The sequence below is a fragment of the Echeneis naucrates genome, chromosome 12 (genome assembly GCF_900963305.1).
Source record: "Echeneis naucrates chromosome 12, fEcheNa1.1, whole genome shotgun sequence".
In the NCBI taxonomy this organism is placed as follows: Eukaryota; Metazoa; Chordata; class Actinopteri; order Carangiformes; family Echeneidae; genus Echeneis; species Echeneis naucrates.
The window spans coordinates 16,352,373-16,371,708 of NC_042522.1; the positions used below are offsets into that span (position 1 = coordinate 16,352,373).

The 19,336-nt window shown below is 40.7% G+C and overlaps 1 protein-coding gene across 4 annotated transcripts; it reads right to left on the reverse strand.

The window, feature by feature from the left end:
- Positions 1-4,701: 4,701 nt before the first annotated feature.
- Positions 4,702-18,653, reverse strand: usp20 (ubiquitin specific peptidase 20). 4 transcript variants are annotated; one of them, XM_029515646.1, is made up of 26 exons: positions 18,591-18,653; positions 18,260-18,515; positions 18,048-18,137; positions 17,733-17,786; positions 17,324-17,386; positions 17,081-17,221; positions 16,809-16,911; positions 16,492-16,561; positions 16,262-16,375; positions 16,047-16,146; positions 14,436-14,949; positions 14,159-14,308; positions 13,883-13,995; positions 13,396-13,568; positions 12,283-12,377; positions 12,152-12,185; positions 12,018-12,063; positions 11,737-11,917; positions 11,451-11,577; positions 11,197-11,366; positions 10,753-10,834; positions 9,977-10,085; positions 9,768-9,870; positions 9,610-9,678; positions 9,350-9,518; positions 4,702-8,971 (listed from the first exon to the last, which is right to left on the reverse strand). In XM_029515646.1, exons 2-25 carry the CDS (start codon positions 18,284-18,286, stop codon positions 9,361-9,363), a joined length of 2,886 nt encoding a protein of 961 aa, XP_029371506.1. In that variant the 5' UTR covers positions 18,287-18,515; positions 18,591-18,653; the 3' UTR covers positions 4,702-8,971; positions 9,350-9,360. The 4 variants fall into 4 exon arrangements, with proteins under 4 accessions (XP_029371506.1, XP_029371509.1, XP_029371507.1 ...); XM_029515649.1 differs by having other exon boundaries at positions 18,355-18,619; XM_029515647.1 differs by having other exon boundaries at positions 18,048-18,134; positions 18,260-18,619.
- Positions 18,654-19,336: the final 683 nt, after the last annotated feature.

The following is a 19,336-nucleotide window of genomic DNA, read 5'->3' on the forward strand; positions in this document are numbered from 1 at the left end:
TTATGAAACCATCGTGCGTCAAAGTGATTCCCCGAGGTTGAGCTTACAGTTACAGAGTAATAGTTGCAACGAAATAAAATTTCCCATTATGCCTCAGTGCCTTTCACTTTTTCCCCACTTTTTTTTTTTTTTTGGATCTAATCTGTTTTGCTGCCCTAAGGCGTGTCAGCATCAATTTATTGTCACGGATGGCACAAATCTTAAGGTTTGTTATGTAGAACCATAATCTGAAAAGTTAGAAAGTAAATGTATGTGAATATTGGAGTGATAGGTACAACATTCCCACCTGAATTGTAAAAATATAGGAGCAGGCTGTTTTACAGCTGTATCCTAATTGGCCAAATTATTCAGTCTGAGGCTTCCCTCAACCTTTCTTTTTTGGGAAAATCAATGAAATGACTAAAAAGCTGTGTAAAACACAAAGTGACACAAAACAACTTAAAAGATACCAAACAACCATGAAGAGATGCCTTTTAGCATGAAAACACTTTAGGTCAGATTGACATCTGGTCCAAAATCCTCTTGATAAATTAAATCAGTGAAGTGTGTGGAGTAGCATGTTTGACTTCCAAACACCTTTAAAAACTAGATCAATTTGACATTGTTGCATTGATACGTTTATTTGATGAGAATATTTCTGCCACCACTGGACGCCAATGTAAAAAAAAAAAATAAAAAAATAAAAATCAACTCATGCAAAAAGATCAATCAGTAATAATAATAATAAAAGCAACGAAGATCACTGACACCCTGTTTCTCTTTAACACCAGTCAGCACATTTATTGCACATGTTCTGTGTTTCACTGTGTTATTTTACATGTACACATTAGAAAGGTCAGCCATCTGTCCCCTGAGCCTGCCAGTCCAGGGTGAGAGAGCTGCCCGAGCTGGTGTCGTCGCAGCAGTCCTCTGCGTCGGAGAAGGAGGACATGTAGTGGAGGCCCGTCACCCTGTGGTAGCCCCCCTGCAGAAGCTGTGGGTAAGTGGTGAGCTCCATGGCCCTGCGGCCCGTCCGGCTGGCTCTCACAGTCCACATGTCGACCAGCTGCGAGCACATGGCACAGCCCATGGTGTGTGCAAACAGCTCTGGAGACGGATTATACAGGTGCTCACAGCTACTCTACGAGCTCACACATTTATTTCACCCCCACACACACCTACTGCGGGGAGGTACATTTTCAACACTGAGCTGAATGTAACTGCAAGATGTCACAGCAAGCATCGATTATTAGTGTTTCAAACATTGTTAAATGTGACCACCATACTCCTTTTAGATTTTTTCAATATTTATGTATCTATTTTAAATTGGGCATTTGAACTTGATAAAAAAATGCCCTATAAATAAATTATTCTTCTTATTTAAGGGTAAATTATTGTTGAATATAAGCAAATTGGTTTAATATATTCGTTTGATGCTCGTGTTTTTAAGAAAGGGAAAGAGAGTTTGAGAGTTTTGAGACAACACTGACTGATCTCATGCGAGTGACTGTGATTAAGCGTTTCCTTGCTATATGTTTATAAGGTTTTCCCCTTTTTATAAAGACAAGCAGGGAAAGGGAGGTGAAGCACAAGGTACCACAACACAAAGCGTGCAGCCAGCGATCAAGTTCTGTCCTGTTTTTAAAAACACCACAGTAGTTTTACATCCAGCCCTGCCTGTAGGGCCCAACGAGGGTAACCCAGAGTTAAAAGTTCAGGAAGTCACAACCGATCAGTCTGTCTCAAGGTAATCTCTGTCTCTCGGAGCTGCCAGACATGGCATGTAAATATTTACAGCAATTGGTTTGTGCAAAAAAAAAAAAAAAAATCACTGAGCTGGAGTTCAAAGAAAGAGTTGAATCAGTGTGGAACAAACTCTTCAGTCCAACTCGCTCCTCTGAAAATCCTGCAGCTCTTTTATTTGACCCCAGAGCCTGTTTTTATTGTGGCCCAATCCACTTTGATTAATGAATCACTTCCGCCGTCATGTTACTCACGCTCGTTTCCCGTGCCTGTTGAATGAAATAGATGGGATGTTAGTAAGTGAAAAATGAATGTGGAGATTTCACAGTTACTTTTCAACACCATTCACAGAATGTTGTTCCGTTAGTATCACTCAGTCAGTTAATCAGTCAAACTTTAATTATGTATATCAGCTTTCATGCAAAACAAATAGCACGCCTAATGCAACGGGCTTACTGAGCCTTGGTTGCCTTGGTTACAATAGTAACAGTTGTGGCTTGGTTAGGTGTGGGTGTCAGATCTATTCTACTTGGTTAGTTTTAAGACAAGAAGCGGATTTGATCTGAAATAAGTTCTTCTTCAGTCTTTGTTGTCATGGCTACAACAATAACAATGTGAGCAATAAGACAATACAAATGCACAAGACTATTAGCAAAGAAAAAATATGAAAGATAAAAGAAGAGAGCAAATAAATAATAATATATTACTATATAATAATGTGTTTTAAAGCACGAAGCAAGAATATGTAAAAGATGAAATAAGACAAGGTGAAACAGTCAAGGCTGATTTTAGGACAGTGAGATTTTGAGGTACTGCAAGCAAGTCAGTCATGTGGGGCTCCGCGAGACCACTAAGTGCTGTATAGGCAGGCAAAATCATTTCAGAAACAATGTGTGCCAGTGCTTAAAAGGAGAGCAGCAAATCAGCCTTCCCTGTTTCAAAGCACTTGTGGCAAACACCTAAATCGACCTTACGAAACGCAGCAAGGGCGTAGTAACTGCCTCACCGAACCCACTCAAGTGTGCATAATTTTGGGATATTAAAAATGTATGTATGAACCAGGCAGAAGCCAGTTGGCTCTGACAGGGGCAGCAATAAGCAGAGACAGCCTCCCTCAAGAGTTATTTTAGCTGATAGCAGTTACACTAATGCTTCCATGTGGTGGACAACTGGAGATGCTGTGTTGCTCTGTGCAATCGGTCAACATGTTTGAAGCTGTTCTAAAGCTTCAAGGGGAATGTAGGCAACTGATTTCACCTTTCTGAGTGGGCGTTCTTGTTCTGGCACACATTTCTACGGTAATTATTAGCCAGTTAATTAATTCGGGTCACCGCCTGCCCTTCACCATGTAAAGCACATGAGGGAATGTAAATGACTTCATTGATGAGGATGGAAAAGGGAATGTCTTCTGCTGCTACTTGCCACACCCATCACATCCCAGAGCATGGACACAGCAGGGGCGACCCTGTCCTGCAGTCTCACTGTACCCTGGTGTTATCTGCTGATTTATCATTCACCGGTCAGTACAACCACTGCTACAGGATATTCAATTATTCATCCATGTATCCGTTATCTTGTGAAATGCCTCGTCTTTACTGCAACCTTCGTGTGATCAGTCTATCACTGTGTGTTCGCCTCCAAGCTCAGATACACAAGCAGCACAGGAAACATGCCAGTATGTTTTTTTTTTTTTTAGATGATGTTGCGGATGCATGTGTGTGTGTGTGTGTGTGTATGAGTGTGCATGTTAAGGTCCCCTGACAGTTTTCATTTTGTTTTTGTCTCTTACCTGAAATATACAGCATGTCAATACTCCTGTCTTCAAGAAGGATCAGTGTGTGCATCATGTCCTCTGAGCAGCCGGTGTGCTTTTCCTCTCAGTCTGCCTCTGTCTGGGCTGGATGCAGCTCAGCATACGTATGGGACTCGAGATGACATCACAGCTGCTCACTTAAGAGATGTTCTCTCTCTCTCTCTCTCTCTCTCTCTCTCTCAGTCTCTCTCTCCTAAATTAAAACTAAAATGTATAGTTACCTGCTTTTGTTCAGATGACGGCATATTCCCGCCTCTAAACTTCCTTTAAATCAAAACTATTATTATAAATAGTCCTAATGCTGATGTCAGACGTCTTACTGATTAAACTGTAGTAAAACGTGAATCAGTGTGATTTAAACCTGGGCATATCTAAAAATAACAGCATGTTAAAAGGTTGTATAGCAGCAATAGGAGAGTCGCATAAATTGGGAGAAGAGTGGAGAATATTCTGTTTTAATACCCAGCTGCTTTAACAGCTGCTCCCCAATGAGCCCCCCGTTCCCTCCTTCTCTGTCTATATACAGTTTTCACATGCTTGGACATATATCATATCCAGACACACACTAATTTAGCAGTGTGCACAATGAGAGTACAGCATGAGCCAAAAATAACGAAGGGCCTAAAACTAGAGTTTGACCCAAGGACACCTGATGACGCAGTGCCTGAAGACCAGGTAGTAAAGCTGCAGTGGATGTTGTGCTTTTATGGGGAATATTAATCTTGGCAGTTTGGGGCCTCTGTCTGTAGTCCTGCTTTCTGACCTGGGTGTAGATAGAGAAAGATAAAAAGCAGGACACCATATTCTCACAGTGCACGCAATAGTTCATCACTTTCCCCTCACTACATCCTTTCCAGTGGAATAGTCTTCTTTTTTCTTTTTGCAGTTGGATGAAAGGATCAACTAAACATGTAGCTGAGGCCTGTTAGCTTAGCATAAAGGCTAGAAACTGGCAAACACAAGAAGGTAAATATGTCTCCATTTGGATTTTTATACAGATTCAAGCAAGTGTTTTCTTAACTTCAGACAAAACCAGACTGTTTTTCTATCTACTGCCTGACTCATTGGATGACAGCTAATAAACATCTGATGATCACTGAAGTGTGGTTTTAAATATTTATCTTAAGTCCTTTTTCAGGGTTTGTCGGCTCAAGTTAGGCTTTGAGTTTTTTTTTTTTTTTTTTAAATAAAACACCTGAAAATCAAAGACCAGGCAATTTTTAATCATTCAACCAGTCATGATTAATTACATCAGCTATACAGACATTAAGACATCCCATTGAATTGAGGTCAACCACTTAATTTCCCAAGATTCAAAGCATCACCATTATCATGACCACAAAAACCACACACACTAAAACGCAGGGAAAACATGAGCGAGTGAAATCCTGTTGTGCTGCGTGCAGGCTGATATTACTGATGAATGAGTTCAACCACAGCAATGCAATAGATTTTCCACTCAAATGGAAAACTCACACGCATAGCTACGAGTTGTAACACAAGCAAACACACTCACAGGTGGGGATAAGTAATTACCACTCAACGCTGCAACAAAATTAGCTGCACGGCCCCATTTTACTGTCAGCTGTTCAAACATTTATGTTTGATGGCCGTCCCGAATGTCTCTTTGATAACAGAGTGAAGATTGCACAAAGTTTTGTCTTTTGTCATTGCACTTGCTCCCCCATAGAGGTATCTAAACACAGCGCACACATACCCACGGTAGGTCTATTATTATTATTACCTGTTATAGATAAAGTCTAGACACGAGTGGAAAACAAAACCGACTCCATAAAATTGCTCTCTTATTAAAATTAACAAAGTGCTCTTTGGATGCATCAGCAAACAAAAGAGAGAGGCATTGATGGCGACAGGGTCCAGACATGGCAGATGTTTGAAACATCATGGATGGCAAATTTATGTGAAATGAATAATAATTCTCATTTAGTTTTTAATAATTTGAGTTCCGTTAGATTCTGTTGGATATGAGCTGCAGCGACTGCATTTAAGCATTCCACGTCCTGATGAAAAAACGGTCAGGAGGCTGTAGGAATGTACGCTGTGTGACTGTTAGACTTAAAGCCAGCATGACTGATGTTTTTGTAATAGTTAAAAACAACGTCTGAATGTCGGAAACTGCGGCTTTTACAGCAAGTCGAATGTTGAATGAAAAATTGCGTGCAATTAACACTTGTTTAAAATCCCTCAGCCGCCTTCCCTCCTCTTAAGTGCTCTGCTTTCCAGCTAAATTGCTTAATTACAATGTTATATTCATTACAGCAACCTGTCATGGTATCAGTCACGCCTGTGCTTCTTCTGCGATGACAAACCAAAATATCTGTAGTTGGAAGTCTATTAAAACACAATTCTGTGTTTACACACTTCTGATTGCCTAATTGTTGCTCTCCTAATAATTATAATTAAATATTATTTGATGAAAATATGTCCTGGACTCTTAGTGGTTCATGACACATAATGAAAACAACTGATGTAATTTCAAGTGAATAATGTAACACAGAATCCATGTAGAACATAAATAAGTTCTCTTCTTTAAGAGCGGAGCTTTTTTATGTATCTGCACTTCTTATTGTGTTTTTTGTGTGTTATTTTTATTATCTTTATTATTACTTTTTGGCTGGATTGCATTTTTGTCTGTGTTCATATTTCTATGGCATAATGATTTTTTCTTTTTTATTTTATCTTTACTGGACAGGCATGAGAGTGGCATCTAACTTTCAGAAAGCGAGAAGGGTCAAGCAATTCCTTTAAAAACGACAACTTTCAATAAATTAAATTAATGGGCACCTTCAGTGACTGAGCTCATGTTCATTTCTGTCATTCCCCTCCTTTCAATGTGTCATGTACTTAAATGAGCAACATCACCTTTTTTTGGGTGATATTAAAGGTGATATAGAGCTGGGATTGTTTTAACACAATTAAAAACATTTTGGAAACCTCAATTTGTAGAATTATGACTTCTGCATATCATAAACATGATGAACTTACAAAAAACTATAGGAAAACATCAAGAGCATTTTCTTATTGTGAATGCAGCGGATTTCTGCACTTTAAGTATAAGTTAAGGTTAATGAAAATTTACTGCAGCCCCTGTGCAACTACACAAGTGTTTTCACCTCTTGTGCTCAGGTTGAAGCTGACCAGTTAAGCTGAGAATTTCTAAGCGAAAATTTAACATCGAAAACTAGTTACTATATTAAATTTATACATTATCCTTCCTACTCTACCTGTACTAGCAGTGGAGTCAGGGAAATGCCAGTCAGGTGTTGTCTGTACATGCCTGCACCATCGTAACCAGGCAAAATATGTAATGTGTGGGTCAGCTGCATTGAAGGAGTACACTGGCCTGAAGGCACTGTATTCCAAGTCTGTGTGACTCTATTACAGAACATCACATATTAAATGATCGTTTGCTTCAAATTTGAGCTCATCGTTCACATTTCTATATTTCACATTAAATTCTGATGGTACGACCAAAAAAAAAAAACAACAGGTAGAACTAATGTTTCTTTACGTCCTCAGCACGGCATTTAAAGATGCGTTCAGTACATTTGGCATTAAAAACTACAGGTTTTTGAATCTTATCTGTGTAAAAACAGACTTCAAGATGTTTAGCTGTCACACATTTGTATTTATCAACTTGTTTTGAGGCTGTTTAGACAGTTTAAAGAGTGCGACTGCGACTGCTAAGTAATAATTTTGATAATCAAAAAGAATTAAAACTCATTAAATATTGTACAATGTAATATGGCTTATGGGAGTCGACCATCTAACGGTGAATGTAAAACTTCACACAGACACCTGAGAAAGCAGGAATACCTTATATCATTGTTAGTGTTGTTGTATTGTTCTGTAACACTCTCTCACAACGCAAGGCCACGACTGCTTAAAGTGTGGAGGCAAATTTTAATGCAGCATGTACTGGAAAATTTAAGACAACCAACACAACAACAGGCAATGTCTCAATTGATGTTTCAGATTAAAATTTAGTTGCAGCAATCAACTAAAACCAAGCAACTCTTCCCTTCAACTGCTTCAAGGAGTCGCCACAAGTTGTGTGTTGGCAGTTGTGTGAACTGTCTCAATGTTATAAAATTGCACTACACGCATTTTTTTTATCTTATGCGTGCATGATTTAAAAAAAAGAAAGCAAGATACACAAAATAAGATTTGAATCTATTTCTCTGAAATAGAAAGCCGAGGTCAGGGGTTCATTTTGTTCTCTCACTTCCTGTGTGAGCGTTTCAATGATACAATTTGTAGATACAATCCTGATGATGGGACGCAGACATATTTCTCTCATCACCGGATAACTCAACATGCCCCATGATAGCATTATGCACGTTATGGATTTACTGCTGTTACAGGTCGAATTTTATGCACCTTGTGCTAATATGTGCATCTTACTAAAATATAATAATGTTGGAAAAAAACATGCCATTTAACACCGCCCCCTCTTGGTTGGATGTTACACTGCATTAAACCTCTTTGAAGAACTGAGTCTAAAGAATACAGGTAAACCTGATACTGTTTTATCGCACATTCTCAGTAAGACAAATAACTACCCTCACACTTATCTCCTGAACCTTCATCGTGGCCTTAAATGTTGAAAATCATATCCATTTATCAACAAGTACACATTTTTGATTGAGTGTTCTAGGGAAAAAATTAAAAAACCAAATATTAACTCACTCTGTCAGGGAAACATCCTTCCTAGGACAAAAAAAAAAAGGAGTTATAGATACATGCATTGAAGCTGACCCTGAACATTTTTTCCAGTTTTTTGAAACCCCATACATGCACACGCTCTGTGGTAGATGCAACCCAGCTGCTCTTCCTTAATCTAATCAATTTGCTTTGTTACACAAACAAGTCCTTCGTTCCTGAGGGCTCAGCGTATGCGCATTTAAGGTTGGAGGTCCAAAACTATGATTAATGCTATAGCTCTCACTTGATGTCTGAACTTTGTAACTACTTAACAGGCAAACAACAGAAAGTTTGTTGACGTCTCTTGGTCGTTGTTTCCAATGTAGAAGAAAAGTCCTAAAACCAACCATTGTGCTGTGGTTCTCCTCTCCTCAGCCTTTTGGTTCTCGACGCCAGCAGCTATCTGCTACCCGCCACAGCCAGCTTAGCGGTACATGACACCTAATGTCACTACAGCAGCCACAGAAACACCATAGCTACCAAAAACAGCTCCAGAGATGTGACGTGAACTCTTAATTTTACACCTTAACACCAAGGAGTTATTCAATAAATAAACTACGTGATATTTAAGTACCGTTTCAGCTTCCTGCAACACGGCTTCGGCATATTATGTTGCTACATTTACAAAGTGCTCACAACGAGGCTTCTTCACCAAGGTGCAAATTCCTCATCTTCTTGTGAGGGCAGGAGCAGAAAAGGGAATCAGAGGACCTGGGGATAGTAGAAGTTGAGAACAAAGTGACTCTTAATGGGCCTTCAGCTTAAACAAGTCTAGATTGAATTCGCAGCTGTGTGCTAGCTGGATGTAGGTCCTCAGTTATTCTTGACTAGATGTTTATAGAGTTCACTCTCCACTGGCCAAAAGGAATTTATGAGGTTATGTGGCTGACGTCAGCATATTGGCTGGAAATGATGCTTCACCCGATGATTCCAGGACCAGTCACCAGATCCAAGAACACAGCTTGCAGTAAAGTATTACAGAATACCTGAATTATTCTCTGTCTCTGTTTTTTCAGAGTTAGTTGAAGAGTTCTGTGATTTAAAAGTATAAGCAATAAACAGGAATTCAGAAAAAGAAATGGTTCTAACCTGTTTTCTTCTCAAAGTGCTCTGGTCTCTGCCTCGATTTTCCTCTCTCCGTGAAGGCTGTCGGGGTCGGCCGGGGCTACTGTCTGTCTCACTGCGATCTCAGGCCCTCCACCATAGATGCCCAACAAGTACTGCCATGTTTCCTCTGAGATTTGACCATAGTCTGCACCTGAGGAGGGGGAAAGTCATTAAAAACTTACTGACCACCTGCATTCCTCATCTCCACCTTAACATCTTCCCCGGCTTGTACTGATGTTTACCCTGCTTGAGTTGTATGTGTCCTCCCTTCATGACACCAATTTTACTGTTGTCGATGGGACCAGGCGGCTCTGAGGAAACAGATTGTAACAAATATTAGAAGTAAGAAAGATGAACAACTTAAATGGGGTGCTGTATTTGACTTACTGCAGCTGCATACCATTGTCTTTGCCCTTTACAAAGCTCTCCCACTCTCTAAACCACTGCATGCTGATACACAGGATCACTGTTGGAGCCTCCTCAGCCTGAAACTCTTTGTTCAACTAGAGACGAGGAGAATTGATGACTGCTCATTCAACGTCCAGCACAGAGCAGTAAGACATAATGCATTTACACATGGATTAACGCTTTCAGAATGCAGGCTTTCACCTTGATAAAGGTGTCTATCTCCATCTTCCTGCGTTTAGCCAGAGCTTCGATCTCCACCTGGCAGATGGTGCACGTGTAGAGGTGGTTGACTGCAGGCCCGCCTCCAAAACTGAAGACAGAGACGCCGACATTGAACAGCAATGCACAGGGTGAAGACAGGCTGACTCAACAGAAATAATCTCAAAGGCAAACAAGGAAAATTCACACCCTTTTAACACAATATGATACTGTTCAGTCGCCGGCTGTGGTTAAATAATTATCACATCAATTAAATAAAAATTACTTTTTACTATGCTGCTATTTGGTCGCTTTCCAACTGCTAATTTTTCGCAAGATATTGGAAAAAAGATGAGCGAGACGATTCAGTAGCTTCAGTTTGACAGTGTTGTGTTGAAAGCCGTGCTGTTTGGCAACCACATTGTCGCTTTCTCTGTTCACACACCTTCGCAATGAACAGCAGCAACAAAATTTCCAACAACAGCTGACTCTCCACATCAACCAGGGACACCCATGTGGATTAAAGAGTGAATAGATGGACACCAGCGTAGGTTTCACATCCTTAACTAGTGCTATTTATAACACCCACATTTCCCTCTGTGTTGAAAAATGCTTAAACATTACATGAGAAAACAAATAGAGGACATCCCCATTTCAGGAACCGGAGATGATGAACAGGGGTAAAAACGGCAAACAAGACAAAAATTTGTCCTTTTCAACTCAGCACTTTCTTGAAATGTACAACTTTCAAACTTAATGTCTTCAGGCACTCTGTTTACCTGTTGTAAAGGTACTCCCACACATTCTGGGGAACTATCACAACCAGGTCGTCTATGTAGTGGTATTTATTAGGTGGGATTCCTGCAGAGAGATAAAATACGTCATGTTGTAACAGATGAGTCCATGACCTTTTCTGGCCTGTAAAGAGAGCCAGACAGAACGCTAAAGCCTGCAGTGCATATTGACCTCCTACACACGATTCCCACTCATCCCATGTCTTCTGTTGCTCAACTAAACGTGTACAAATCCAACAAAAACAATCAGCTAAGGAGTCACTTTAATTTGGAATATAGTGGTGGAATCACAGATTGGTGCTCTGCTTTTGAATGGCGAGCAGGAACGATCGGCTCTTGTCGATGACCGTCAGGAGATGCCAGCAGATTCTGACAACAGAAAACCACCCCTTTAACTCTTTGGACAAAAAGACACGGTATAACACACACCTCCATGCTGGCAAAGAAACGTGTGGTTGCTGATGGGGCCTGGTTCAGCGAAGGTGTTGAACTTGTTGAGCCATTCTCTGGAGATGTAAAACTGCAGAAGGCTGGGCTCTTTCATATTGGCCAGAGCCACCACCTTCTGCCTCTCCCTCACTGACTCCTCACTGCTCTTCCTGCACATGTTCAATAAAAATGTCTCATATATCAGGGCAGTCTCCAAATAAATGTTTGACATTCCGAGGTCTCCCCATACTCACCTATAAAATAACACATAGGCCTCCGCGTTCTGCACCACCGTCTCGTGGACTTCTGTCACATACTGATCATCAAACTCATACCACTGGCCATTGATCACATTCTGACAGTAGGCTATGTAATGTCCGCCTGCAGCACCGTGAAAAAGGTGAGAGAGGAGATTTTGATGAAAAAAAAAAAGTCTTAAAACAGCAGTAAAAGCATAAAGTCCTAATCTGGAGATATGTGAACTATTAAGGAAATAACATCTGGCATGTCGTTATCTAAAGGAAATCAATCGACTCCTACTTCCAGCAGTGCCATGATGACAGATGACTGACAGCAGATCATATGTAGTGACTTGGGATGGACTCTCTTTAGCAAGGAAAGGTCGCATGTCGAGGCCCTCCAACGGGAAAGACACGTGGCTGCTTATCTTGAACGAATACATGACCTCATGCCGGAAACGTTTCAAGTGAATGCATAAAATCTGCACAAAAAATTGGGGAAACAAAAATAGTCAGTAACAATTTGCGGGGGCCAGCCACAAGCAAAACAATGCATGTTATCGGGAGAGCGATCAGTCATACCTCTGGAAGTCGGAGCACTTTGCAATATTTGACCCCATTTCTCAACCTGTAGGACAAAATCCACTGTAAATCTATAAATGCACATAGAAAATATGAAGATGAATGTTTCAATCTGGATTTAAGATGCTACTCACTTTTTACATCTCTCACAGCTGTACATGTTGTCCCCTGAAAAGAGAGGGAGGGGAAGTGTCATTTCTGACAGGAGCTTTCGACTTCCACACTGGAGCTTTTGAAAATTACGTTTTGTGTGAAAATATTTTACCTTTGAGTTCGTCTGCAGCAAAAAAGGCAGCAAGGCAGTCCTCTAGTGTTACCATGGGCCCCCAAAACCAACTGGGGATACATGACACTACAAACCTGACACAACACAAACAGATACAGTCACATCTTTACAGAGATCTTACTGACATCTTACTGACAAAAAAGTCATTCATGTGGGTCAGCAACATGGCTGGCAATGATGCTGATGAGAAGAGAACCGTAAGATTGAACCTTGAAAATCTAAAAGCAGTGTAATCCCTGGAATTGAGGCTAGCTCAATTAAGTTGCTTAGTAAAAGCATGACCATTCTTCTAATCATTTTGATTTACAGGAACTGCTGGAATGACAACAAATGGCTTGCAGGAGCTTGTCTCTGCTTTGGATGCTTTTCTGATGTCTGATATCTAAGATGATAAATGCTCAGGAAACTTACCGGATGTGTGTGGTACATAGTAACCCACAGCTATGCTGACAGTAAATAACTACAGTTTTCTCCACTATTAAAACATTTTGCAGCCCATTAAACATATCACATCAGCCAAGATGCCCACTTCTTTTCCAGGAGCTCTTGATCAAGCATTTCAGAGCCCTCCTCAATCTACATAATCTCTCCCAGCAATCAGTCCTGGACTGACTCCCAGTATTCACCCAGGACCTTTCACAGGATGAATCAAGCCAGCTTTAATTTCATGAGGTCAGGTATTTGCATATTGAGGTACTTTCACTGGTAATGAAAGGCAAAGGAAGTCGAAGGAAGGAAGGTGTAGCATACTGATTCACTTCAGAACATGACAGCTCAAGTCCAGATCTAATACCAAGGGAAAAGATATCTCATGTTTTACTCTTCTAAATCCAGGAGAAATGCATCACTCCTGTCTCTTATTTGACCTACAGTCATCACATGCATTATTTGTCAACTTCAGCTGCTCAAAGTGTAGTTTACTCAACAACAAACAGTCTGACAATGAAAATAAAGTCAAGATCACACTTGCCTAATTTCTCTGTTAAGATTAATCAACTCCATTTACATGGTTAGGTTCAAGATAATTTTCTCTGGAACACACACTCACTCACTCTTTCCTGAACAGTCACAGTTATCTGTGATCTAACTGACCGGCGTATGGAGTCCATGATGTAGGAAATCCAGCCCTGTGAGCCGTAAGTGTCAGGACACACGCCTGTCTTGACTGGAAGGTTTTGATGGATGGAAGAGTGGAGCTTGGCCAAGTCCTCTTTGCCGGGAATTGGTAAGGACAAGTCTTGGAAGGTTTCCACTGTGTTAGAGACCTGTTGCAAATTCAGACAAGAAAATATGAATATAATCTGTGGCATAACTTGAACAATAACAATCACAACAGATATTAAAACATATTGATACACATAAGGGAATTATACAAACGAAAGGTTTACCTTTGCTTATAAAACATTGTATTCACATTTAAAATACTCTACTAGTAAAATTAAATAATGACTATACATGCTATACTTTCTTTTAAACCCCACAGAAAAACATAATGTATTTCAGTGAGTAATATACTCCAGTTTTTCTATTAAGTCTCAGTAGCTTCCCCTGGTGTTCAAACATGAAAAGTACCGCTCACCCTATCACAGGTTAAACACTGGACCAGACTGAGAATAGAGCCATCAAAGATGTCAGAGATCACACTGCGATAGTGGGACTGTTTCTTCTTCCTGGCACTGAGAAGCAGCTGAGCTGAAAGACATGTGACAGCAAGGTGTTTTTTAAAGGACAAACTTATTATTATTTGAGAGTTTTAGTGATGGGGGCTTAACTGCACATGTTGCTATGGTACAAATGTTAATGTAAGTGCTCATGGCAGAGGTTGATCTAACTAAACCCCGTGGAGGTTCCTTACCTTTTTTGAAGGAGTAGGCAGGTCCTGCAGAGCGAAGCGGGCTGGAGCGAGGTGGACTGGAGGAGACTTTGGGATGTAGCTCCTGGAGGGTTCGTACAGGACTGCAGGGGGTGGACTGCGGTTGGGTCATTGATGCTTCATTGTCTGGCTCTAGAAAAGAAATCATACAAATATTCTATGTGATATTCTCATAAAGAAAAGACACTATAAAAGTGGCTTTATAAGTTGCAGTTTGTAAATTATCTGAGGAATGTTTGTAATGCCACAGAGTTTATACCTAAGGTGTTGTTGCTCTGGCCTGGTCCCGGCCCAGTGTTAGATGTCTGGTTGTTTTCCTGGTTCTGGACCTCAGAGTTGGGAGTTGGCGTTACCTCCTCTTCCTCTCCCCTGTCAGGAGCCTCCTCCTCAGCCGCTGTATCCACATCAGCATCTTCATCCATTTCTTGGGAGCCTCCACGGAGGGATGAGCCAGACACCCTTCGTTCTTTCAGCCTCTCCTTCTCTGAGATCACCCCACCAGGACTGACAGCCATCATCCCCACTGCTGGTGACCGGACCCCGTCGCACTCGTCCTGCATGAGCAGCTCGCTGTCAGCTGTACCTCCACCTTCCCCGCGGTCACTACTGGAGCCAGAGTCACAGGACAAGAATTCATCCTCAGATGGAGAGCGGTCGCCGTCTCTTCTCTCCTCGCCATCACTTCCCTCCCCGCTCATGCTGCACTCTGTCAGTGGCTCCTTCAGCTCCTCGTGTAACTGGTCCATCAGACAGCGCAAGAACTCCTGAGTGTCCTGTTGCAAGAGAAGCACATTACAATAAGTCAAAAGGAGGCTGCATAATGTGGCTACATACACAGAGACATGGGGTTTGCAGAAAAGAGATACATGTCAATGGGTGTCAGATAAACAGGTGCAAAACTGACTATTTAAAAACAAGGAGATAGAAAGATAAATGTGTTGAAAATGCTGTCTGCTTGTCTACCATAAGAAAACATTTTGCGCATCCGTAAGAAGTGATGCAAGGTGATATCTATTAATGACTAAAAACACATTTATGGGAATCAAGACCAAACAAACCCAGAGAATACGCTTCTAATAAAACATGCACTTTACCTGAACCAAATATGAAAACTGAATTGTAATTTCATGGGATAATTCAGTGTATGGGTTGATTTTACTATTTGTCTTACTTCTCCGGAGTGAAAGTGAAGTCACAGCATTCAGTATGAATGCAGCTGGATGACATTACTTGGCCATAGCGTAGCCTGTCTTAGCTAATTTATAAGCTTAGTTATAATAATTCAGCATTCTCTGAAATACATTTATTACTAGTTGATGGTTAGATAAAATTATAGACAACACTTTTGTATCCTTTTGCCTAAATTTGAAGCTATAGCCAAAAGATTATTATCTCAGCATAGCATAAAGATTGGAAACAGGAGCAATTAGGTAGCCTATAAGTTGCAGTTTGTGAATTATCTGAGGAATGCTGCTCTACAAGAGTGGATAAATGTTGAGCTATTCGTAAACCTAGTTGGCAGGAGTAATAAATAAATATTATCGCATAACTTATTAACATTGTTATTTCCAAAGAAATAAAATAACATCCCTTTCTTTCAGTCATTTTAATCCTGCCTTCCACAAAGAGAAACAAAGATTTGACTTCCCTCTGGAGATTCAAGCAAATTGTAAAATTCACCAAAAACTCGTTCTGCCAACCCAAATGTGCAAACAAATAAAGAAATCAAAACAAGCCTTTTACTCTTAAAAACAAAAGGTAATTATTAATAGCAAAAAGTTAAAATGATTTTAGGGAATGCGTTAAACGCAAGACAAGGCAGTGTCAAGCGTCAAGTGTCAGTGTCAAGAGTGATGCCAGGCGTAGTTACCTGCTGGGTGCTTGCCCCTACCTGCTGAGCGTAACCACGAAACATGGGGTTTACTAGTTTGATGCCATGAGACAGACTGGTAGGGACAACATAGCTGGGCCTGAGAGAGCAGCAGACGTGAGAAACATTGCATTGCTGAGATTTTCATATGACTGAATGATTGGCATACCATTAAATTTATATAAATGTAGCTGCCAATTTGAAAAGCTTAATACCGTTTTTTATGCCAGAGTTCTGAGATGAGTTTCTGGTAGCTCTTACAGAGGGCAGGCTTCTTATCAGTCCGCACCAAGCCACTACAGTCCAGGAAGAACTGAGTGAGAGGAGGACTGGTAAGAAAAGAGAGGATAAATCATGTTTATACACATTCTTAAGACAATAACACATTCATGAACATCGAAGAAGACACGCACATCCCCAGTGAATGACCAAATGTAATCCTCACCAGTTGGACAGGGCTTGAAGAGCTGCATTCATGTAGCAAGAGTTTCCAATATTTTTCATTCCTGTCAATCCTACAAACAACAGCAGAAAAAGAGAAGCATGCCAACATTTGTCTTCCCAGAGTAAAATATTGAAACTAAACAAAGTAGAAATTAACCTCTGATTCTTAGTACATGTCAGACTAATGAGAGATTACCACTGAGGGTTGATTATCATATCTGGTTTTTGTTAAAACAAAAGTGTCTGCTAACTTTAGGCTTCAAAGCAAGAATTCTATTAAACCTGGCATTAATCTACCTCTGATCAATTTTGGTCTACCTCTGGGTTTAAGCTCATCCTCCTCTGACTCTGAACCTTCTTCTTCTGCTACGGCAATAGGTACAGCTTTCAGAGGGTGACCTACTGGCTGAGGAGCCGCTTCCTAGGAAAATAAATAAAAGATACTATAAAAATGAAGATGAGTGAGAAACAGGTTCTTTGAATTTGTAATGTCACTGATAGTTTTTTTTTCCCCTCCCATGTAAATCCACCAAGCACAAAGTGAGAGAAACCAGTGAAGAGATGTGACCTTGTTTGCAGTGAAGCTGTACCTGCTCTGTGGCTTTACAGTGGTAAGGAGCAGCAGCAGCAGGCACCAACGCAGGCCTGTGCTCCAGAAACACTTCCCGCTCACACACATAACACCAGATCCTGAACGTTGTCAGGTTCACGGTCAGGTTGTGCTTCTTAGCCTAACACATACACACACACACACACACAATAATTCGGTGTATTCTTGAAAAATTTTACTTTGACACGTTAACGTGTGGCCCAAAAGCCGATAGGTGTTTCACCTGTGCATGCAGCGTGCTGTGATCAGAGTAGGACTCTCCACAACCAACATACGGGCAATCATTCTACAGAGAAGAAACACTGTATTAGATTTCACCCTATGGCTTCTGAATCCTTTTTTCTATTTTGTAAAAACACAAAAACACAATATCTGTCCATCTATATCAATTGGTGTCAATAAAAAAAAACTATGTTAAAGTAACTACGGTCATTGAGAATAGATCTATGATGTCATATATTGTGTGCCCTTCCACAGGGTGAGGGCAGTGGTGTTTATGTCCAATATCAGCATGAATAATTTAGCCGTCACCTGGTCTTCTCATTGCATATGATCTATGATTAGTGTAGCAGGAGCTCTTTCTTGCAACAGTCATCATTAATGTGACAAACCGGCAGAGGATTTGACTTTACCTGCAGACAGGCCCACAGGTTAGGGCCACCTGCGCCGCACGATTGGCAAGTTCCCTGCAGCCACGGGAGGAGAAGGTGGTCAGAAACGAAAAAAGCGTAATGGATGTGCAGTTTGTCCACATACACAGATTATGGTCACTCATGAATCTCAAAGAAGCACAACACAATAAAAGCTTCTGTAAGGTCCATCTGATATGATTATGACTGATGTTTGGGGGGGGGGCAGCTATATCGACAGTATTACAGCCTGCCAACCTGCACTGGACATCTTTGACATTGTGCACAAAATAGCTTTGTGAATGAATGAAAGCCCACCTTGGATTTCTGCAGGAGGTCCTCTTTGGTTACTTGTCCGATGGAGTCCAGGTGGGGACAAATGTCTTGCTCAGCCATAGCTGCTAACTGCTAATTTTCCAGGGCAGGAACAAAAAAAAATAAAAAATACTGTGGAGATTCTAGATGACACGGTGTTGTAGCTAAAGCTAGCCCTCTGATGTCAACAAGGAAAACATAGAAATCACACGCACTGCATCTCTGACGGATGAGTCAAACATGAGTTGGACATCTGCAGCATCGTTTCAGGCTTCTTTACAGGACAAAAAAGATACACAAACACACACACCTTCTCCCAGAATGTGACAGATCTGCAGATCTGAAAAAGGCCCGATGTTTACCACCCAAAGCCCCAAATTCACATTGCAGCGATGTCAGCAGCTGCGGTGGATGACTCCTGTTTCCCGACACGAGCGGGCGGCTGCAGCGAGAGACGCTAATATTTCATTCCTGCCAAAAAAGATAAGAAATTTAAGAAAAAAAAAAACATGTCATACCAGAGGAGGAAGTAAGCTAGCAAGCTACCGAGGAGCCGAGCAGACAGACGCGATATCCCCGGCCCACCATTCCCAAACAACTCCCCCCTCCCCGGACACACAGCACGGACACGGTGCTCAAGACGCAGGACTGGGGGAGGCAGCTGGGCGACGTCACGGCAGAAGACCGCGCCCACCGGAAACAGCTTTTCTTATGTCTTTTTTTTTATAGCTAGCTAAATAATGAATGGCTGTTTACGGAAGTGACGTAATATTTTACGTGGTTTAAGTGGACATCGAAGCCGCAGTAAAGACGTATAATTTGATTTGATTTGATTTGATTTAATTATCTCAAGCATAAAAAAAAACAAAAAATATACAGCAATCTTTGCTCGGAAAAATAAAAAAAAGAACTTGCTTGAGATCAGTACATCAAAATTCTAACACTGCAGCCAACACCTAAAATTTAATTATAGATGAAAATAAAATAAACTAAAGTTATGGTAAATACTTTTTAAATTTGCAGTCATTTAATTTGAGAGGTTATGAGGTTGATACTGCTGATTTATGTTATTACGAAAGTAAGACCGGCGTTGATTGAAAAACTTAACTTATTTTATCTAACCTCATAATTCAGTAAACATCCCTCCAGTTTAGATCCGTAGAAAGATCAAAATATCTGTTCCAGTGTCATCTGCATTATTATTCACAATACAATTAGATCTAAACCGCACTTCCCGTCCCAATACTACTGCCTGTCATAAGCACAAATATAATAATAAAAAATAAATACGT

Bases quoted from the DNA above. Each gene is read 5' to 3' on its own strand.
- usp20 (XM_029515646.1), bottom strand. From the start codon at position 18,286: ATGTTTGACTCATCCGTCAGAGATGCA. The intron at 9,679-9,767 runs GTATGCAGCTGC...CTGTTTCCTCAG, and splicing joins TGTAAAGGGCAAAGACAATG to AGCCGCCTGGTCCCATCGAC. The intron at 9,519-9,609 runs GTAAACATCAGT...CCCCCTCCTCAG, and splicing joins ACACATACAACTCAAGCAGG to GTGCAGACTATGGTCAAATC.